We start from the raw sequence: 20,951 nt of genomic DNA on the forward strand, positions 1-20,951 counted from the left end.
TTTGGAATGAACAGGGCTGGGTGACTAAGGCCCAGGGTTTGCCTAGAGAAGGGGCTGGAAATAGGTAAGGTAGAAATGGGCTTGAGTGCAGGACCTTGAACTCCAGGCACATGGTTTATTATTTAGAGAACAGGGAGCCACTGAAGTGTTGACAGGCATGTGACCAGTGGTGTGAGGGACACATTATCTATCACACCTCTTCTGAATGCCTTTTTTTAAAGATTTTATTTATTTATTTGAGAGAGAGAGCACAAAGGGAGAGAGAGGGAGACCAGACTCCCGGCCAAGCAGGGAGCCTGATGCAGGGCTCGATCCCAGGATCCTGAGATCATGACCTGAGCCAAAAGCAGACGCTTAACCTACTGAGCCACCCAGGCGCCCCTGAATGCCTTTTTGACGTGACATAGTTTGGGATATTTGTAAGAGTTAAAAGACCCATTTCTCCTCATGTGGAATTATCTTAAAGGTGGGGATTATCTCCATTCTTGATAGCAGAGTGTTCTCTTTTTAGACCAGACAAAGCTGTGGAGAGAGTCAGCTCATCTTTTCTCCCTAAGTTGGATGCCCTTTTTCCCAGCAGATTTTGGTGATGTTGCTCATTCCTATCCCGAGATTGCACTGTTCTGCATCCAATTCAAATGCTTGCTTTCTCTTAAGAAACTGTATGCTTAACTAGATATGATTGTGTGAGATTCGTTTTTCCATGGGATCTGTGTTCCTTCTCAATCAGGATGACCTCTCATTTGCCACTGGATGTGTTGTATTAGTTGAGGTTGCATTTATATCTGCAAGCAACAGGGAACCCCACTAGCAGAGGCTTAAACAGAAAGAGATTTGTCTCAAAAAACAAGAGGTCCAGGCTCCACAGTCTAAGGCTGGTGTGGCAGCTCCATGGTGATGACAGGGATGGAGCTCTTTCCATCCTCCTGCCCACCATCCTTCACATGTGGGCCTTCGTCATCATGTTCATGCCTCATGGTTATATGATGACTGTTGTACCTCCAGGCCTCACCTCTGTTTTCCAGCGAAGAAGAAGGGAGAATGACATGGAGGTGAAGGTATAGGGCTGTTTCTTAGCAGGAATTTGCCTTTTGGAGGAGACAGAATGGGGGGATGTACTTTCCAGGGACTGCTGCATCTTCCTCATTGGTCAGAAATGTGGTGTATGCCCACCCCTCAATGTGAAAGAGGCTGGGGAATTGATTATTTTCAGTTGGGCTCGTTGCCACCCCAAACAAAATTAGGGTTTGAATCCAGAGGAAGGGGAAAGGACTTTGGGGTAGGTACCAAGTTGTTTTCTGTGGTCAACCCCATCAAGCAGAGCTGTAGAAGTCACTGCGTGAGACTGTGTGTGTGATATAGAGGGTTGTGTGTGCTAAGGAGCATAGAAACAATTTCACCGAATTCTAGAAGCTTCCCAGCAGTGGGGAATCCTTTCAAAAGGATTTGAAAGCCAGAACAAGTTGCCTTTTAGACAGGGATAAACAGAAGTGGCCGAAATGAAGGAAGGGAACCAAGAGGCAGAGAAAGTAAAGCAGGAGATGGGAAACAGGAGAGGGGTGCCCGCTGAGAAACCTGGAGGTTAATGCTGGAGGCGAAGTTAATATCGTTGTAGGACTCAGGGTCCAGCTGGTGGAGAGGCTCTGGGAGCCAGGCAAAGTGTTTCTCATGTGGGGATGGGAGGCACCATCCATCCAGGCCAGGCGGTGAGGGCTGGCTGCTGGACGTGTCTACTGAGGGCTCCAGGCAAGTTCAGCAAGGGGCAGCAGGAATGTGGGAAGTGGGGGCGCGGAATGAGGGGTCTAGAAGCAAAAAGTATGAAGCAACACAGCTGGGCAGTCCTAGCCAGCACCCACCTCAGGGCTGGGGTTCAGTTGCAGCACCAAGGAGGAGAAAGCATGTCCAGCCTGGGCAGTGATTAGCAGCATAGGGAGTAGAGACTGGGGTGAGAATAATAATAATGTTGGTAACAGCCACTCTTCACCGAACACTTCTTGTGTGCCATGTCCTATGCTAAATGCTTTGCATGAATTAGCTCATTTGACTCTTTGAACAATCCTGTGAAGCAGAATGTGGTGGTATCACTGATTTTGCAGTTTTTAGTGGCTTTTGCCTGAGAGCACACAGCTAGTGAATGGTGAAACTCTGCTTTGAACCCTCTGACTCCAGAGCCCCACCAGCCGCTGGTTTTAAGCCAGTTGTTCAAATTAGGATCAGAGCTCAGCACCCACACATAGGCTGGCCGGATCCCAAATGGTTGAGCCCAGGGCTCTGAGTCCTCTGGGACCCAGACAACAAAGGGCTGCTTTCTGGGGAGCTTGATTTGGAGGTTTGGAGGGTTCTGCACGACCAGACATCCTCTTTCCAGCTACGCAGAGGGAAAGGAAGTAGAGAGGAGTCCTAGTAAGCAGGAAGAAAACACCAGGAATGTTAAGATTGGAGTAAGTGTTCAGGAGAGGAGGGTAAAGGGAAAATAAATTTCCCTGTGCAATTGGGAAAGTAGTGGCTGGTTTTGACAACCCCTAAGGAAAGAGAAGGGAGGCCCGAGATGGAAAATGTGCTAAATTTCTGATGTAGGGAGTTTGTGTTTATTGTCTCTAAAAATGATTGAGTAGGGGCACCTGTGTGGCTCAGTCCGTTAAGCGGCTGACTCGGTTTCGGCCCAGGTCATGATCTCAGGGGTGTGGGATCGAGCCCCTGACAGGCTCTGCACTGCTGAATCTACTTGAGATTCGCTCCCTCTCCCTCTGCCCTCCCCCTACTCGTTCTCTCTCTCTCTCTCAAATAAATATTTTTAAAGAAGATTGAATAAAGGAAAGAGGGTTTCCTTCCTCCCTTTCTCCCTTCCTCCCTTCCTCCCTTCCTTTTTTGTTTTTTCTTGCCATGTTGACTTTGGAATCTCCAAACCAGCACATCCCAGTAATTGAAATTTTGGGGCCAGATAAGCCAGTTCCAAGGAAGGGGCTGCTGGGGGGGAAGGTGGTCAGACAGGGAATGGTGTAAATGGGGCAGGGTCAGTGTCATTCACAGAGCTGGGGAGAGACCTGGGAAGTCATGGAGTGCAGGGTCCCTTCAGTTTAGAGAGGGAGAAAGTGAGGCCTGGGGCACTTAAGGGACTCAGGTATAAAATCTTAGAGTTAGAAAAGCCCTTGGCCTGCTGCCCAAGGTCAGCCAGCTAATTAGTGTAATAGAACATGCCTCTCATTCTATAGCCATGCCCATCCACAAACCTCACACGCACGCATTTATCATGTTCACGGAAAGGCCATGCACTATGCTGTTCATGCAATAGTGGGTCTGTTAGCATGAAATTGTCTTTACTGCGGTCCCTTCCAGAAATGCAGTGTTGATCATACGAAACAATCTTATTGAACAGAAAAACTTTCAGAGGAAAAAGTTAGGTATCCTGAGCAGCCAGCCTGCTGCAGGGGACTCGCTGCTTTGCAGCTTGAGCAGCTAAATGCCAGGAGGGGGCGATTAGGGATTCCCCTGACATAAATGATCTTCTTGTCCTCCCTTTGATGGATTCAGTCTCTCAAAAATAAAGTGCATTTGTGTACGTCATTCCTTACCTCATACTTCTTCCCTTTTCTTTTTAGTTCTTTATTGAGAAATAACCGAGAGCAGTTTTAGTATAGAAGCAGCCGCTTGGGCATCCGTCGGTATGAATATACACACGGAGTGCAGCCCCCTCACGTACTCTAGGTTTTCTCTGGTCTGTGGGTCTGCCAGAGGTTTTGCTTTTTGACCCATGCTTCTCTCACCACAGCTGGTCACGGGTGGCTGTACTGGGCCCTCCTGGTTTCACGGTGGTGCTCATATGAGAGGCCAGGTTTAGAAGCACCAGGGCGTCCTTGGCCCTGTCCAGGCTCATCTATAGCGGGGAATCACCAGGGTGGGCCCTGAGCCTTGGAGGAGGCTACCCCACACGGGACCTTCCGCACACCGACAGCTAGCCGGAAGAGGGTCACCTCTAATGGCGTGTGTCACCTTTTCTTTAAGCATCTAATCACTTGGCTGGGTCTGAATGTATTCATGGGCCTTTGGAGGGGCCACAGGATCTAGAAGCGGGGCAGAGAAAACAGTGGGTACAGGATTGGGAAGGAAATCTTTATAGGTCTCTCCGTTACAGAGCAGAAACTTCTCTCTAGGAGAAGCAAAAGACCCGACTCATTCGGTGATTAAAAATGGACTGAAATCTAGGTTTCCAGAAATAGTGATAAACGTTTGCCCCTGACTTGCGGACCCATGATTTCCTCTTGTTTCACTCTTTGTCCTCATGGCCACACTTCCCAGAGATAGGCGCTGAGCCTCATAGTTCCTGTCTTTTCCACTGGCCTTCAGTCCCTCAGCTCACAGCAGCGGGAAAGTCTCCGTTCACACCGTTCTAAATGTGCTCTTAACCTAGCTTGTAACCAAGCTAGCTTGACCTAGCTGTAGGTCAGACTTTGGGCAAACAGCAATACCTAGCTAAGATAAAGTAAGTTCTGTGATTTTAAAAAATGATAGTTTTTCACAGTTAACCTTCTATATGACTGGTAATGCTAGCTTTCCATTGAGGAGCTAACGTTTTCCTTTAAATAAATCTGTTGAAGTAAAAGTAAAACATGAAGGAGGTGCAGAAAGTGTGAGGGTGGCATTTGAAAACCTGACAGCCAGTTGAGAAACACTGCCCTGCAGCGCAGCCCCCTCCCCCCACCCCGCTTCCCCCCCCCCAGCTTCTCCCCCAGCGGGAGGGCTGACAGAGCCTTTGCCACTCAGCCCCTTCCTGCTGCCTTGGTCCCTCAGCGAGTGGCATAGTGTTCATTGCCACCTCTCTTTCAGTTGTGGACTTAAGTAACTTGAAGGGAAAAAAGGGAACTCAGTGAAAATTCATTTCTAGTCCCATGGTTCCCTCCTGATCCCTGACCAATGTCAGTGTATATATTTATAGCGTTGAAACTAACGCGTGTGGCACCTCGTCTGCATTTCAGCCACAGCGGGTCCCCTACTGGCTTCTGAACACCCCTGGCCCTTTCTGCCTCCTACTTCTACTCAGGTTGTTTCCTGCAGTAGGAGGAGCCTTCCTGGAGCTTTTCTGCCTCTCCAGGCCGGCTCATCTTTCAGGCTTCTAGAAAGTCTTCCCTGACGGTTGGAATCAGCATGACTAGTTACCAGGACATTTTGCTTCTATCTCCCTCACTTGTCCTGTGAAGTTGGGGACCACCATTTGTCCAGTAGATGAGGAGCGGGAACCTTGGTTTCTAGCTCCAGCTCTGTGTCCAGCGAGCCTCAGGGCTGTAGGTAGGTTGCTTTCTGGTCTCTGTTTTCTCAGGTAGAAGATGCACAGGGAGGGTTGCAGTAGTAGTCTTTCAGGAACTGCCATATGTGTCTTCTGGAGGCATTACTGCTATTTCTAGAATGTTCTTTTCTCTAGCCAGACTGTAAAATCCTGGGCAAAAGATCCCCAAATTCAACACCTTCTAGTTGTGCCAGATAGTTATCCGGTAAAGTGAATAAAATAATGTTCATTTGAGACACCAAAGAGTTATCAACTCTTATACTTTTTTACTTATTGATAGCAGGCATATACATACATTTTGTGTGTGCCCATAATTGTTTTTAGCTATTAGAACTTTGCACCTTTTTTTCCTCCTCATGAATGTTCCTTTAGAATTTGAATCAGAACAGAGATGTTATTTTGAATGTGACCAGCAGGGGGCAAACTTCACCCAGGAATTGCCTTATAAGTCACTATACCTTCAACTTGACAGGGCTTGGTAGTCTGCGTGGCCATCTGTTTTCATCTTTAAACTGGGCACCTTGTTGATGATACCAGCAGAAGCTAAATACGATCTAATATGACCTAAGGCCCCCAAATGCCAACACTTGAGTGCTGAGGAGTTCCTGCTTCTCTTTAAAAGAAGGGAGAAATACAAATACCTACAAATACATGCTGGACTCCGAACCCATGAATGGCAAGAACTAAGAGCCGAGAGGAGAACGGTGGGAGCTTCAACTTGCAGGAGAGATTGCATTGAAGAGAAATCTGTTGGCCAAGTGAAATTTCATGACAAATATCTGACTTTTAATCGGTATTATAAGCGTGAGGACATCTTAGAGCAGATTACCCAGTCTACAGCCTGCTACTGAATAGCCAAGATTATATAGCCAAGATTACAGTGGCAACGTCTCCTTTGCTCAGATTTGGATTTTCACTGTGAAGGCTCTTTTTGTGGGTCACACAATTTATAAAATAGAGCCTTGGTTTTTGATGTGCTAGTGAGGTGTTGTATGATCTGGGACACATCACCTCCTTTCTCTCATACCTTGGTAAAATTTACCTCAGTGAGGTTCGGAGGCACTTGTGAGGTTTTTATTGGACATTTGAAAATTATGAGGGCAGAAAAACCTCATAAGAAAATGGTATTTTGACTTCTTTTCCTCCAGAGGAGTGATATGTTTTGAAAATGTAAGGTAGCTTTGGCTCCTGTTTGGCTGGTATCTCATTCTTGCTCTTCCCCTTGCCAAGTGCTTCTGACTTTGGCCCCCTGGCTGTGGAGTTTCCTCTTTTTGTCGTGGGAGTCCTGTGAGCTACACACAGTGGCTCCAGCTTTTTTTTTCCCAGGCAACAAGTTCTACTAGTAACCATTTGTCCAGAGCCTTCACATCTGGATCAGAGGCCGTGGCCCATGAGGGCTGGGTGAGCAGAGGGCCTTCCCCTGGGACAGTCGGGCCTCCAGATGCCTGGCACTTTGGTCTATTTTAAGCCTGATCTGTCTTGCAGCAGGAAGGTGAGTCTAGGGTCTAATATGTGCTGTGGATATTAAGAGACTTCAAGGACACTTCCCCCCATTTATCCCAGTTATGTCCCCTGCTAAAATAGGTTAACGGTGTCTAATTAACCACTGAACATTGTCATGCTGCATAAAGATAGCATCCGGGCTGTTCTCTGAGCCGTGGTACTTTATCTCCATTTAGATCTCTGCAGTATTCCATTAAACTCGAGAGAAACATTTTAACTGAGATGATGTCTACATTAGAGCTGCCTTTCACCCTTCAGCACATAACCCGTGTAAGCAGCAGCTGAGGCCTTGTGTCTGGTACAGCAGGGAGGACAGAGGAGACAGACTTCTCGGGTGGGAGGCTCTGCACATCACAGCATTTCTACCCCCACCAAGCGCCAGAACGGCCCCCGAGGACCCAGGATTCAGTAGTGGTCCCCTGTGACTGCGATCACAGGACAGACCAGTGCCACCACGCTGGTCCTCAGCTGACCAAGTCATGCCCGTTGAATGGCAGTGTGGTCTCTGAATGCCAAGAGAAAGGAATTGTATTGAGCAAAAGAACTTAGAAAAGGAGAGTGCGTGGAGGGAAAGGTGACTTCGCTACGTGGGATCTCCTTTTTTGCCACATGTGAGCTGTCATGTTGTAAATAAGACATATATAATAAATCCCACAGAACAATTAAACCAACATTAACTAACGAATTTTCAGGCCTGACAAAGTACAGTACTACTGTAGTGGAAAGTGCGTCCTCATCATGGAAAATATTAATTGGATTTGAAGCAGAGTCTGTGGAATGAGCATTTCCCATCGTGTAGAACTACCTACGTGCTTCTGTCATGTAGGGATTGAGAGCTGGGCTTTGGTGGCAGACAGCCTGGAGATCATATTTGGGCCCTACGGCTTTCTAGCTGGGTGACCTTAGGCAACCTACTCTACTTCTCTGAGCCTGTCTCCTCGATTGTAAAATGGAGCAAATAAATTAAAAAAAAAATAATGTGATAATGAAGTAAAATAATGTGCAATGCTATGTATCAATTAGTATTATATAATAGTAATATACATGAAGAAGATAACATAATAACAGTGCTAGGCACCCAACAAGCTCAATAAATGTTAACTGTTTTTGTTTTTTTTTAAGATTTTATTTATTTATTTGACAGAGAGAGAGGGACACAAGCAGGGGGAGTGTGAGATGGAGAAGCAGGCTCCCCTCTGAGCAGGGAGCCTGATGTGGGGCTCGATCCCAGGTCCCTGGGATCATGACCTGAGCCGAAGGCAGACGCCCAACGACTGAGCCACCCAGGCGCCCTAAATGATAACTGCTGATATCCTCAGTCATCAGCCTTCCTGCGACAGGCTTGTGGGGCCGGGCCTGGGAATGGACCTCCCCCTGAGGAGCGAAGGTGGCTGTGGGAAGCTAAGGGGAAGAAACCTAGCATGGGTCAGAGAGAAGCAGGGTGAATACCAGGAGGGACTGGTTGAGGGTTGGGCTGAACGAGGCTTTACGTGGAGGTAGAGATAGCGAGACGACGCCCGTGCCAAGTCACCGACCTGGTCTGTGTGTCACTCGCTGGAAAGCCGGAAGCCCAAGTGTCCTTACTCCTGTTACCCTAGCCCCACAAGGTGGGAGGTGAAGGAGAACATTCCTGTCACTGTCCAGAGCTAAAGCTTCATTCTGCAAAATGGCCAAAGCAATCAGCAAGTGATGGAGTAGCTCTTAAAAAGAAACCTGGCATTTAATTAACTTTTCCAAGTGCTGGTTCAGCAACCTCTGTGTTTTACATTTTGAATATTGAACAAGCATCTCTAATCGGATCTGAACTGCTTCTGGGCCTGCCAGCCTGAAGAGCACCTGCTTTGGTTTTACGAACACCATGGAATCTTGTCTGAATTTCGGGGAAGCCAACTCAGGATTACTCAGGAATGGAGGCTACAGTCTGTGAAGCGTTTCTTCCCTTCCCTCAGCCTTTCGGTCAAGTCAGAGCTAATTAACATTTTGGTTAGAAAGAAGTGGGCAACTCGGCAGGATAGGGCAGCAAGGTTTCCATTTTGCTGCTTAGTACCCATAGTTCACCTTACTATCCGCAATGAGGTGTAAGGCATTGATTCTCATATCTGACTGGGTCCTGTTTCTAGAGATTACTACCTCAGAGGGCCTGGGGTGAGGCCCAGCACAGAGACACTGAAAAAAACTCAATGATGCTGTTGTGCACCAGTGGTTAAGCACTATTGGTTTAAAGGATTCTCCACGGCAGTTCTCTGTACGTTCTATTGCCTTCCGTAAGTGTGGGAAGTCAGGAATGGGCCGTCTGCACAGTAAATCCAAACAGATGTCTGGGTGCCCTGGGGACATCTGAAAATCATCGGGTAGCTGCTTTTGAAAAGGCTTGGGGCAGTGTGTGTGGAATCCGGGGTGGAAGTCGGGAGATGGGGCTTCTTGCTGCGCCCTCGTTACTCATAGCTCGGTGATTTGGATGAAGCACACATCGAGGTGCCCCATGGCCCTGTCTGTCACATCATGTCTCCGAAACCCGCGTTGCCTCTTTTCCAAAGCTAGGCTGAGCTCGTGGCAGTGTTGCCAGACAGGAGGGGGAAGGAACCTGCAGAGTGCTCCACCTGCGTAAGGTGGCGTCCCCCGTGTTGTTACGACTGTCAGGTTCCCAGCCCCCCTCCCCCCAGTAGCCACTTCTGAGGAAGAAGGCACGTGGGCGGGGGGTGTAGTAGGAGACCAGAAGCCCAGGGCAGAGCTGACCGCAGCCCTGGAGACAGCCTGCCCTGGGCCTGGACCAGGTCGCGGTGTTTCCTCAGAAGTATGTCTGTGAGGAGGAGATGAGCCAGAACCCACAATCCTCTACCTCACGGTCTGTGGGGGGCAGGACTTCAGCCCAAATCCTTCTTTAGTTACCTACCCTCTTGAGCTACCATAGACCGCTGTATTTTGTTTCTGTTTTGTTTTTAACCTGTCACCAACAATTTAAAAATATACTCTATGTCATGACTGGATGCGTCTGTATATAAAATGGGGGGAAAGTCTATGTAATACTTACCCTTACTATTTGCAGGATACTCTCTTTTCTATTCTACTTTATGCTATTAAAAAACAAAAAGAGGGGCACCTGGGTGGTTCAATCGATTAATCATCCATCTCTTGATTTTGGTTCGGGCCATGATCTCAGGGTCATGAGATTGAGCCCCATGTTGGGCTCCACGCTCAGTAGGGAATCTGCTTGAGATTCTCTCTCTCCCTCTCCCTTGACCCCTCCCCCGCTCTCTCGCACGCTCTCTCTGAAGATAAATAAAGAAAAAGGAAAAGACAAGGAAGGCTGGTGGTGATCCACTAAACTGAGTCCATGACTCACCGTGGGTCATGACCTTAGTTTGAAAATCACTGTGCTCGATTCTGTGTCCTTGTGCTGGGCTCTGACATTGTGTGACTTGAGGTAGCCGTGGAGACCAGGCAGGTACAAGACATCTGTGAAGTGGGGTTTTATTTCAGAATAACACCTTCAATCATGTTACTGAGATGCACATACAGATTAGTTAGTTGTATATTCGCATTTCTCTAAAGACATGTACTCTGCCAATTCTCTCAAAACCTGCTGCCCACTTAGCCTTCCTTTTGCTTCCCTTGCTTTTGGTAGCTGCAAAGCTACAGGCAATACTTCACTTGCCTCTTAATTTCCACTGTAAGAGAGCCAGCAGTGCAGAGTGAAGGATAAAGGGCTTCTACGGGCCCCCCAGTGTCGGGAAGGGCTGGGAGCTCAGGCTCATCCCAGCCACGCTCCACTTCCCCAGAGTTTTCCATGTGGGAATGCCGGTCCAGTTTACAGGCTTTGTGTTTGAAGAATCCAGAAGTCCAGATTTTTGTACAGAATCTCCCAATTTGGGCAACAAATTCATGTTAAAACCAAACCAAAACAAAACAAAACAAACCAGCAGTGTGGTCCCGACAAATGGACATGCTTGCTAGACAAGGCCGGAAAATGCTCAGCTTTATCAAAGACAGGGCGTTCCATGGCCAGTTCTCCAGGGCCTTGCCCAAGTTCCCACTGGACTTTCCATCTCCTGAGCAGAAGGCTTGCCCAGAATCTGCTATTTCTGGCAGAGAGTGAGAGAAAATGGAAGAGAATGGGAGAACATGCCACCTGAGGGCATCCCCACCTCTGACCTTGAGGGCTCCATTTTGATCTTGCTCCTTGTCGTGGGGTGAAATGAAATTTGGGAGGGTCCTTGGGCTCCCCCTGGAGCGAGAGAGAGGAGAACATGAGCTCTGCAACAATTGTGCTGAATGTGAAACTCATCCCTGTTTTAGATGTTGATGGCAGTTAATCAGCCTTCCCCCGAAGATTAGCATTACCATTGTTTCCTTCAGACAAAATCACCGCTACTCTGGCCATGGCCCATCGCTTAGGAAGGAACAATGCAGTCACAACTCCTAAGGGTGATCAGGGATGCTATGTCTCTTACGTACAAAATGCAGGTGCCTTAATCACCTCGTCCTTCTCGGACACCCTGTAGTCACCCGAGCCCTCCTGCCGTTGGTGACATATTACCAAGGCATTTGGATGGTGGGTTTGTAGAGTTCAGCTTCACCGGGACAATTAGAGGCAGTGGTCCTGGGGGGCAGACGTGAGCTGGGAGCAGAGCTTTCTGCCCTCCCACACAGGCAGAGGTGGCTTTGGCGGCTGTTAGGATTTTCTTGACTTAGAACAGTACTGGGAACCAGTATCATCCAGCAACAACCCTGTGGTGATGCCTCGGGCACCCCGCTGCAGGTTGCCTGTGGTGCCTCCCCCTGCCTGTCTGTCCCACTCGCCCTCCTCCCCCGACTTGCTTCGTTTCTTTACTGTCCTGTGAAGAGGCAAAAACTGCAGCCTGGGAGATCCTCCTCAGAGTTGTTCCATCCTGTTCTTCCAGCTTTAGCTACCCATTCTCTTCTCCCTCCCAACAGAAGCCAAAATTCTGCCCTCCCCCTCCCTTAACAGTGCAGTCGGTGTGGTCTGAATTTCATGGACCCTAGTTTATTTAAACTTGGGCTTAATTTCAGATTATACTCAGAGAGGGGGAGTGGTTGTTTGCATTTTGCAGGAATTGCTGGTTGGTTCCGATGTCTCTGCTGGCTGACGAGGCTAGCGGGCTCCGCACTGTGGAAGGCCTGCTCATGCACCCCAGCTCCTGGCCATTAAGACACTGCCTCCACCCTTTGCCCATGATTTTCGTGGTGATTGACTTCTGACTTGAAAGAATTCATTAAAAAACCAACCAACTAACCAACAAAATCTATTGTGGAAATTTTCAGACATACAGAAAAGTAATCAACATGTACCCAACACCCAACTTTAATAATTGTCAGTGTTTGGTCAGTCTCATTTAGACTTTAGATCCGTGTTTCTCAGAGGGTCAGTAGTGACAACCTTACAGTAGGATTACCTAGGGATTTGTTTAAAATGCGCAATCCCAGACTCCCTTTCCCCCAGACCAGCTGATCCAAAAAGCTGTCTGCCAGGTCCAGCGATCTACATGTCTACCAAGCTTCTCAGATGGTTCTTACGCACATTGAAGATTGAGAACCAAGCCTTAGATAAATGTCTATATATAATTAGGCTTCCTGTTCTCATGGAACGTCTGAAGGGCAGTACCTGCCCAGCATCACTCATGGGGTCTTCTGGTCCTTCAAGTGGAGGCTGCAGAAAGGTCCAGAGCCTACAGCTTGAACTGCATGGTCAGTCCATCTCTTTTTACCACTGGGAAGCTGCACATGCTAACAACTAAAGCTCCAAGTAAGACCCAAGGCCTCAGTCCTAAGAAAGTGCTCTATAAATTGGTCCGTTAATTGTTGAAAGGAGGGAACTGTGTCATCTATATCCATTTGAGTTCTGAACTTCCCCATCTGCGCTTAAACTCAATGATTTAAGTTGGAGTTATAGTGAAATAAGACTATAAGTAGGCATTGTGATGTCTGTAATTCTCTCATGCTGGTTATGGGCCTTGCTCTAGAAAGAGAAATCCAGGTCAGTAAAGCACTTGGAATATGCTAATTTGCCCTCACTTTTGAAATCCCCTCTCCAACGTATACCCCCATGCACGAGATTAACAGGTTCTTATAAACCTTGTTTTTCTTTTTTTCAGGTCAGGAAGGAGGGCTTCTGAAGAAATAGAAGAGTATGTTTCCAGCTTTCTTATTCATCTTTTGGTGACCTTTGCTAGCAGTGCAGCTTTGGTGGTCATTATCTGTTCAGCCTTTGTTGGACTCAGCATTTGAAAGCAGAATGAGCCTGGCTTTTTGTCTGGGCCTTTAGTGATGCACACTGAATCCAGGGTTCAGTTAATGCTGTTTCCTTAGCTGAAGGTCTGGACCCTGGCATTAATATCCATGTCCTTCTCCCACCCTGTGGTTTTTAGAACCGTATGTCCAGGTATCAGGGTGCTGATCCCTGGATTCTTCTTTATTGATTCAGATGGGCAGAAACAATACCAGCCTTCTAAACCTAACCTTCTCCTAAGATTTGTATCAGAAAGGAAAATAAAAGGTTTCTAGGTAAAGATAGAATGTAAAGGCAGGGCCAGTGAATTTCACCCCACCCCCCGGGGGTGAGAGGAGCATTCGTATCATAGTCTGTAGAATGGTGCACCGCATGCCTTGTGCGACCGTATCTGGCAGACCCAAGTGCCTAATTAGGTTTGACCAAGTTGATGGAGGAAAATGGGTCCAGAGACCATCTAGGAGAAACAATAGATACAATAATGATTTGGGTGGTTTCTTCCTACGTGTGAAATTCATTTTCTTTCCTTTCCTTCTTTTCGGGGGCAGTCACCGCCTCAGACAGCAGAGCTTGGATGGATCAGATGATGGAGGAGGTAAGATGTGTTTGGAGCCGGAGAGACTCCACGGCCCCCAGAGCCTTTCCTGGGCCGCAGCTAAGGCCCTGTTGGCCGCAGCCTTCCTGGGAGGCAGTGGCCCCCTACCGTCTCATCTCCGTGCCTTGCTGAGCGCTGCGTCTGCCTGGAGGACCTCACCCCCGTGGCTGTCTGCCAGCCCTGCTTGTCCTTCACAGCTCTGCTGAAGCATCTCCTCCTCTGAAAGGTCTTCCCTTCCCACCCACTCCCTTTCTGACTCTGATGTTTCTTCCCTGTGCTCCCAAGGCTCCCTGGGCTAACCTACAATATAACAACAGCAACACTAGCTAATACCTGTTAGGTGTTTATCATATACCAGGCACTTGATATACCGTCCTACCAGTTTATATTATGTTAAAGCATTTAATCATCACAGTAACCCCATGAGTTGGTACTATTGTCCCATTCTACAGTTGAGGAGACTAAAGCACAGGGAGGTTAAGTAAGGTTTTTCCAGTTCACTGTAAACTCTGTGCTCCAATGTGGATAGTTTCTACTGCTGTGTAAATGCTCTTTTCTTCTACAAAGTCTAATCTGCCATTAAGACTACTCAGTGAATTTGTTCTTTCAGAGACTGTATTTTTCAGCTCTAGAAGCTCCATTCGGTTCCGTGTCTTCCATTCATCTCCTTCTTTTGATCGTGTTTTGCTTCATCCTTGATGGTAGCCTTTATGTAGCTGTTATAAAGTCCTTTTCTGCCAATTCTATCATTTCTCTGTTTCCTGTGTCTCCACCGACTGATTTTTGTTCTGGTTACAAGTTCTATTTTTTCTGCTTCTTTACATGGTTAGTAGCTTTTGATTGGATGCTGGTCATTGTGAATGTTACTATGTTGAGTGTCTGGATCTTGTTGTCTTTCTTTAAAGAATAGTGTATTCTTTAAAGAAAAGTATATCTGTTTTAGTAGGCAGTTAATGTGTTTGTTGGTCAACTCGATCATTTTGAGAATTGTTTTTAAGCTTTATTAGGGCAAATCTAGAGTTAACCCTAAACATTAAGATACTCAGGTGTCCCGGGCGCCTGGGTGGCTCAGTTGGTTAAGCGACTACCTTTGGCTCGGGTCGTGATCCTGGAGTCCCGGGATCGAGTCCCGCGTCGGGCTCCCTGCTCAGCGGGGGGTCTGCTTCTCCCTCTGACCCTCTTCCCTCTCGTGCTCTCTGTCTCTCATTAAAAAAAAAAAAAAAAAAGAAGATACTCAGGTGTCCCTGCCTGGTGGTTCAACAAGGACTCTCTACTCTGCCTGAGTGGAGCTGAGCCTCTTCCAGTTCTTTATAAGCTGTGGGGATGGTTCACTTCACACCTTCTTGGTAGTAATTCTTTGCCCAGCTGTGTGGAGTTTGACCCTATACACACACAGCTTAGAATGCAGTCCCTCTAGGGGCGCCTGGGTGGCTCAGTCGGTTAAGCGTCTGACTCTTGATTTTGGCTCAGGTCATGATCTCAGGGTCGTAAGATCGAGCCCCATGTTGGGCTCCGCACCAGGCGTGGAGCCTGCTTGAAATTCTCTTCCTACCTCTCCACCGCCCCTACATGTACTTTAAAAAAAAAAAGAAAAAAAGTGCAGTCGATCTAGATTTCCGCACCCTTCTGCCAAATAGTGCCTCTCTCATCCTCTGCTTCTCAAATTCCAGCCACCTTAGCCTACCTACACTTTGACCTCTGCCTCCTCAACCCAGTGAGATCTCCATGCTCCACTAGGGGTTTCCCCTCTTTGGACCAGAGTCCAGGAAGTGTACATCTAAGCAGAAGGCCAGGGTTGACAGTAAGGCTCACTTCATTTCCCTCCTCTCAGGGATCCCCGTCCTGCGCTACCTATTGTCCACTGTCTGCACACAGCTGTTTCTTCCATTATTTCCAGTTTCCTACTTGTTCCCAGCAGGAATCCAGTGCTGGTTACTGCCTCATGGCTGGAGGTGGCGCCCCAAAGCTTTCAGTAACTAACCTTTGCGTGTGACCACAAAGCAAAGGGGAGCATTAAATCTAGAAAGCTTAGACTGTGACCGTACCATTAGCTGCCTCACAGGACTGGGGGCTTATGCGACATGAGAACTGCTGGGATGGTGGTAGAAATACGGACTCCCAGCCACCAGCAATCAGAAGCTGGAGTTGGGGCCCAGAGATCTGGATTGATTTAAATACGCTCCCTGGATGAATATTCTGCATGCCAGAGCTTGTCAAGCGTGCCGTAGTGCCACTAAAGTTAGGACTGAGGGCAGGAGAGGACAGGAATCATGAAAAGGTACTTCTGCCTCATCTCATTCCAAAGGGGTTTTCGGGTAGAAAGGTAGTCACTGGAGGTCAGGAGTTGAGCCTCCACTCTGAGATTTAGTAAGAGCTCATGAGCACAGCTTCATCATTCTTCAGCATTTGTCTTTGCTTTTCCTATTCTTTCTTATTGACAAGCTCATTTTGTTTTCCCAGATCTTCCTCCTTAGCTCTACTCACTAAACTCCTTGTAGCCGCTGAACCCGTCCACCCACTAAGAATTCCCAGTGACCCTGTGAACTCAGAGCCCAAGTCTCTTTCCCTGCACATGTCCCCGGGATGCCTTGTGCCACCACGTGGTGGCTCAGTGATTGCTGGCTGCTGGCTACACTTTTGACCTGCCCGTCCTCACAGACTGTTGCTCCAGCCATTGGTTGCCTAGGACGGCAGGGTAACCATCCAGGAGGGTGTGCCAAAGGACTCAAGGAGGCAGGGGCCCTGCTGGACATTGACGGAGCAGTTAGGTGCAGGGAAATGATGATGCTGCCCACTCTGAGGTGCTCATTAAATTCCTGGTCTCCAGAAAGTTTGCTCAGCTGGTATCCTCTCCAGGCCTCTCCCCACCCTATCTGGAACCTCTTTCTAACTCCTTTCAACGGACTTCCGAAATCCTCCTTTTCCCATTTTTTGCAGTGTGTGAAAATGCTACATTTCAAGGAGTAACTGTTAAATGTTCCAGCAAAACCTTCTGAATGCCAGAGTGTACACACATTCTAGATGTGTGTTAGCAGAAGGTTGGGCCAGCTGCTGTGGCGGCAACTCTGTCGGCCATCTTGTGCGAGCCCCTCATTGGCCATGTTAACAGCATCGAAGCTTCGAGATCATTATCCAAAAAGCAGGACTCAGAGAACTCTGGTCTTCTGACTCACAAGAGACCTCTGTGCCTCATACCCCATGCACACCAACATCACTGCCATCTCCGTGCATCACCAAACTCATTTAGTTCTCAAAACAAACCTATGGAAAAGTTTTTAAAAATCACCTTTATTGAGGTCGAATTTACACACAATAAACTGAATCCATTTAAAGCTCAGCATTTGAGTTTTGACAGATGTATATGCCTGGTGGAACCGCCACCACAGTCAATACATAGAACTTTCCATCTCCCCTCCAAAATTTCTCAGGCCCTTTCCAGTCAGTCCTTCCTCTGCCCCTGTCTCTAGGCAACTACTGAGTCTCTTTGTTGTCACTATGCAGTGGTTTGCACTTTGTGGAGCTTTATGTAAGTTGAAATGTATGTACGCATGCTTTTCTGTCTGGCTTTTTTCACTTGCGGTAAATGATTTTGAGTTTATCCAGGTTGTTGTATATGTCATTAGCGTGTTTCATTTATTGATGAGTAGTATTCCAGTGTATGGACAGACCACATTCCGTTATGTATTCACCTGGTAATGGACATTTGGATCGTTCATTATCCCCATTTTAAAGATGAGCAGACAAAGGCAAAGAAAAATAACCTTGCCAAAGGTCACACGGTAAGTGACAACACTTGGAAGGCCCCTCTGCTCACCACTACCCCACTGATGCCACACAGCCCAGCACCAGGATTTGGGTACAGACCTTGACTCCAGAGTGCTTGCTCCTGGCCTCTGGGCTATGACAAACGGTACGACCCTCAGCTCTGTTGGCGTCTCCTTCCACAGGTGGGTGTGTTAATGTCAGCTCTCATGTTTGTGATATAGCGTGCCTAGCATGATTGATAGGATGCTTAATACAATTCCATTAAGGAAGGAGAGAGGAAAGATAACTATTTTCAGAGAATACGTCTAGTATTTTTTTCCCCTTCATAAACTTGAAGTGTGAAATTAGTGATTTGGCCTTTATTTTGGCTCTGGAGGTTTGACGCGTAAAACCCTTTCTTGTCAGAGTGCACTTGATTTTACCTTCTAGGAGGGATGCCTCTCCCCAGGCATAAATCTGTTTTCCATGCAGTTATGCCTGAGTCCTTTAATGGAAAATCAGTTCATATGTTACACTTCACACTTGACTTTGTCCATTTCGCTATACGTGAATGTTTAGAATCCATTATGCGGTAGGAATCATATGTTACATATAACTAGTTTCTAGAATTATCTTTGCTCAGAGAATTACTTGGTTGGCTAGTGAAGGCTGCTCCTTTGAACTTAGAATAACCAGTAGGTGGGGACGCTCCATGAATGATTGCCCTGAATCATCCAAGGAGGCTCATTCAGCGATGACATGAAGCAGATCTTTGGGCACCTGTGAGGGAACCTACTGGTGCCCTTAATAAAATCACACCCAAGTTCTTCAAGGTTGTCAAGTACGAGGAGCGTTGTCCCCTGGGAAGGGGCTGCTAGTTTCCCTATACTTGGTAGGGGTGGTGATCGGTGAGCAATCCCGAAAGAGAATGTATCTTGGGGAAAAGAAATGAGAATCCAAGGACTAGGGCCCCCTCCCGGCAGGTAGTCTCTTTCTACCACCAGTCTTAGAGGTTAGATTTTATTGAGGAAAGCCAGCAGGTGTTCGGACAGTGCCCCCCGTGGCCACAACTCCTCCAGATGCTGGAGATAGTGGCCAGTAAGACAGCCCTGGCCCTCCGAGAGACTCTGATGTAGTGAGAGATGCCCCCTCCTTTCCCTCCCCATCTTGTATAGGAAACTTTCAGGAGCCATGTCTCTCAGATCTGTTTCTCAGCATTCAGCCTCCCAAGCTTCACTCTTGGCACATACTCTCCTTCTTCCATGGGGAAGATGCCCAGGGAGAGAAGAGAAGCCCTCCTTCCCCTCCATCGATGCCTCAGACTTCCAAGGGAAGAGAACAGAAAAGTAGAAGAAGGAAAAGGCTTTTAGGAAAGATGTGTTTTTAGAAGGAGAAATGGAAGTGACTGACATTTGGAGGTGGTTTTGGAGTCTGTTGGTTAACTAGAAGGTACTGCATAGGACCCTTTGCAAGGCCATGGTGGGCCACAAGCTCGCACACATCAAGGGGGTGGGCAGATACCACACACACATGAAACAGCAGAAGTGTGAGACAATAAAGAATGGTGGGACCTGTGGTAAACCTAGAGAGGAGATGGTGCTGCCTAAAAGTTTTCACATTCATATTTCAAAAAATGACCGAATTTTTAAAATCTGTTCATAAGCAGCACAAAATGCACCTGCAAATTAGATGAGGCCATTGGGAAGTGATCTACAAATGCTTCATAAGGCTTTGTAGGGCTGTGCTGTGCAGGAACACGGCATTGCTGGGGAGACAGAACATAGAGACGAAAAGCATTAAGGAGTCAAGGGGCGAAGACAGCAGGATAACGGATGGCAAAGGCGGCCAGTGGTGATTGCTGTGTTTGTGATTTACGTTAGTAAGGGCCACAGTTTAGGCGACAAAGCGATCCCTGTGGGCTGAGGGCACTTCAGGAGGAAGGAAGAGTGAGCAGTGGGTCCTAAAGGCCAGGCAGCATTTGGACAAGTGAAGAAGAATGCAAAGGGCCTTCTGGGTGAGGCCTGACAGGAGGAGAGACTCCACGTAGAGAATGAACAGGGAATTTACGGTAACTACAAGAGAAGCTGGTTCCACAGAGTGAAGCCCTGGTTCTGGTCCATTCTCAGCTACAGATAGTAAGCGTCCCACATAAACTGCCTTTTTTGAAGTTTGGAGATTGCCAGTCATCTGATTTGCTGATTCTAGGTGGAATCGCTCACAGCTAGAGTTGACACGATCCTTCAGGGAAGTTGGGAGTCATGATTAGAATAGCTGAGAATGATGAACAGCCAGAGCCCCCAAATGACTGCAGGGTTCCAAAATTGTTGAACGGCCGTGCTCATCCTTCCTACTTAGATGACCATCCTTTGGTGGCACAGTTACCCATCCCTGTTCTTGGAATCAAGTTTCTGGTTGGCACTAAGGCCTTCAGACTTCTTCTGTCATGGAAGGTTTATGGTGTTAGGAGAAAGAGCATCAGATCTGGAATAAGATTGAACGCAGCCTCTACAAGTGACTTTGGGCAAGTCATCCATCCATTCATTCATTCATTTCACCACCATTTGTTGAATACCTACTATGTGATGCTTAGGGCTGGGTGCTGGGGATATGATGTTGAAGAAAACATTTGCCCTCATACTGCTTACAGCCTAGTGGGGGAAATGGGGACTAAACAAATGGTCACACAACTAAAGAAGGAAGGACAAGGAGTGATTGAGCCCACTGAAGGCAGGGCACAGGTCCTCTGAGAGAGAACGGCCTGGAGACCTGACTTGGATCAGGTGATGAGGGAAGGCCACTCTGCAGGAGTGGTTTTTATACCTCAGCCTGAAGGGGGAGTGAAGTTGCTGTGAGTAGGGGGGTGGGGGGACCCCGGGAGAGGAGACAGCACATGCAAAGACTTGTCACCTCTCCAACTCCAGGAGTGTTTCCAGTCTGTGTGTTCTCTTCCAGCTCTAAAGTCCAGCTGTCAGAAAGTGAACTCTGGATAGAATGCGAAGCTTTGAGATGAGCTTTGAGAAGCACACAAATGGGAGAAGAGCACTTCCTTGTCTTTAAAAAAGATGAATAATATTCAGGTTGAAACAACTGCTGAAAACACAATTAGATACAGACTCACCTTTCAAATAGTTTGTCTCAGAGTGAAATTCAAGTTAGGAAAGAACTTGTGAGCCCCAAAGATGTCTTTCAAAAGTGGAAAGTCTCTGAAAACAGGAGCTTTAAAAAAAAAAAAGGATTGGATCTTTCTTGCATTTAACCATTGCATTTTGGCGTGCTGCAGGACCGTGGGTACAATGCTCACTGTCTCTTCCCGACTGCTCTCGGCAACTCCTGGGCATCTCACCCCCACTGGAGAGGGCTGTGCTCTTTGCAACTCAGGCCCAGTTTTGACAGAATCGAATACCTCAAAACCTTAGGAATAATAAATCCTTATGGCCAGCCAAAAAGTATTTAATTCCTAAAGGACCAGCTGAGTTGAGCCGCTTCTAGCCAGGGGCAACTGGGGACTTAATTCTGTAAGTGTAGCAATCTGGATGATCTGAGAGTTCTGAGTTTAAGGGTAATTGCTCAATTTTCTATCC

The 20,951-nt window shown here is 47.5% G+C and overlaps 1 protein-coding gene across 1 annotated transcript in view; it reads left to right on the forward strand.

Annotated features, from left to right (window-relative positions):
• Positions 1–20,951, forward strand: part of IFT43 (intraflagellar transport 43) — an 80,105-nt gene that overhangs the window by 44,536 nt on the left and 14,618 nt on the right. Inside the window, exons 4-5 of the mRNA XM_036068556.2 lie at positions 12,898–12,930; positions 13,580–13,626. Coding sequence (XP_035924449.1) covers positions 12,898–12,930; positions 13,580–13,626 — 80 coding nt within the window. The remainder of the gene's footprint in view (positions 1–12,897; positions 12,931–13,579; positions 13,627–20,951) is intronic.

This window comes from Halichoerus grypus, chromosome 8, assembly GCF_964656455.1.
Source record: "Halichoerus grypus chromosome 8, mHalGry1.hap1.1, whole genome shotgun sequence".
In the NCBI taxonomy this organism is placed as follows: Eukaryota; Metazoa; Chordata; class Mammalia; order Carnivora; family Phocidae; genus Halichoerus; species Halichoerus grypus.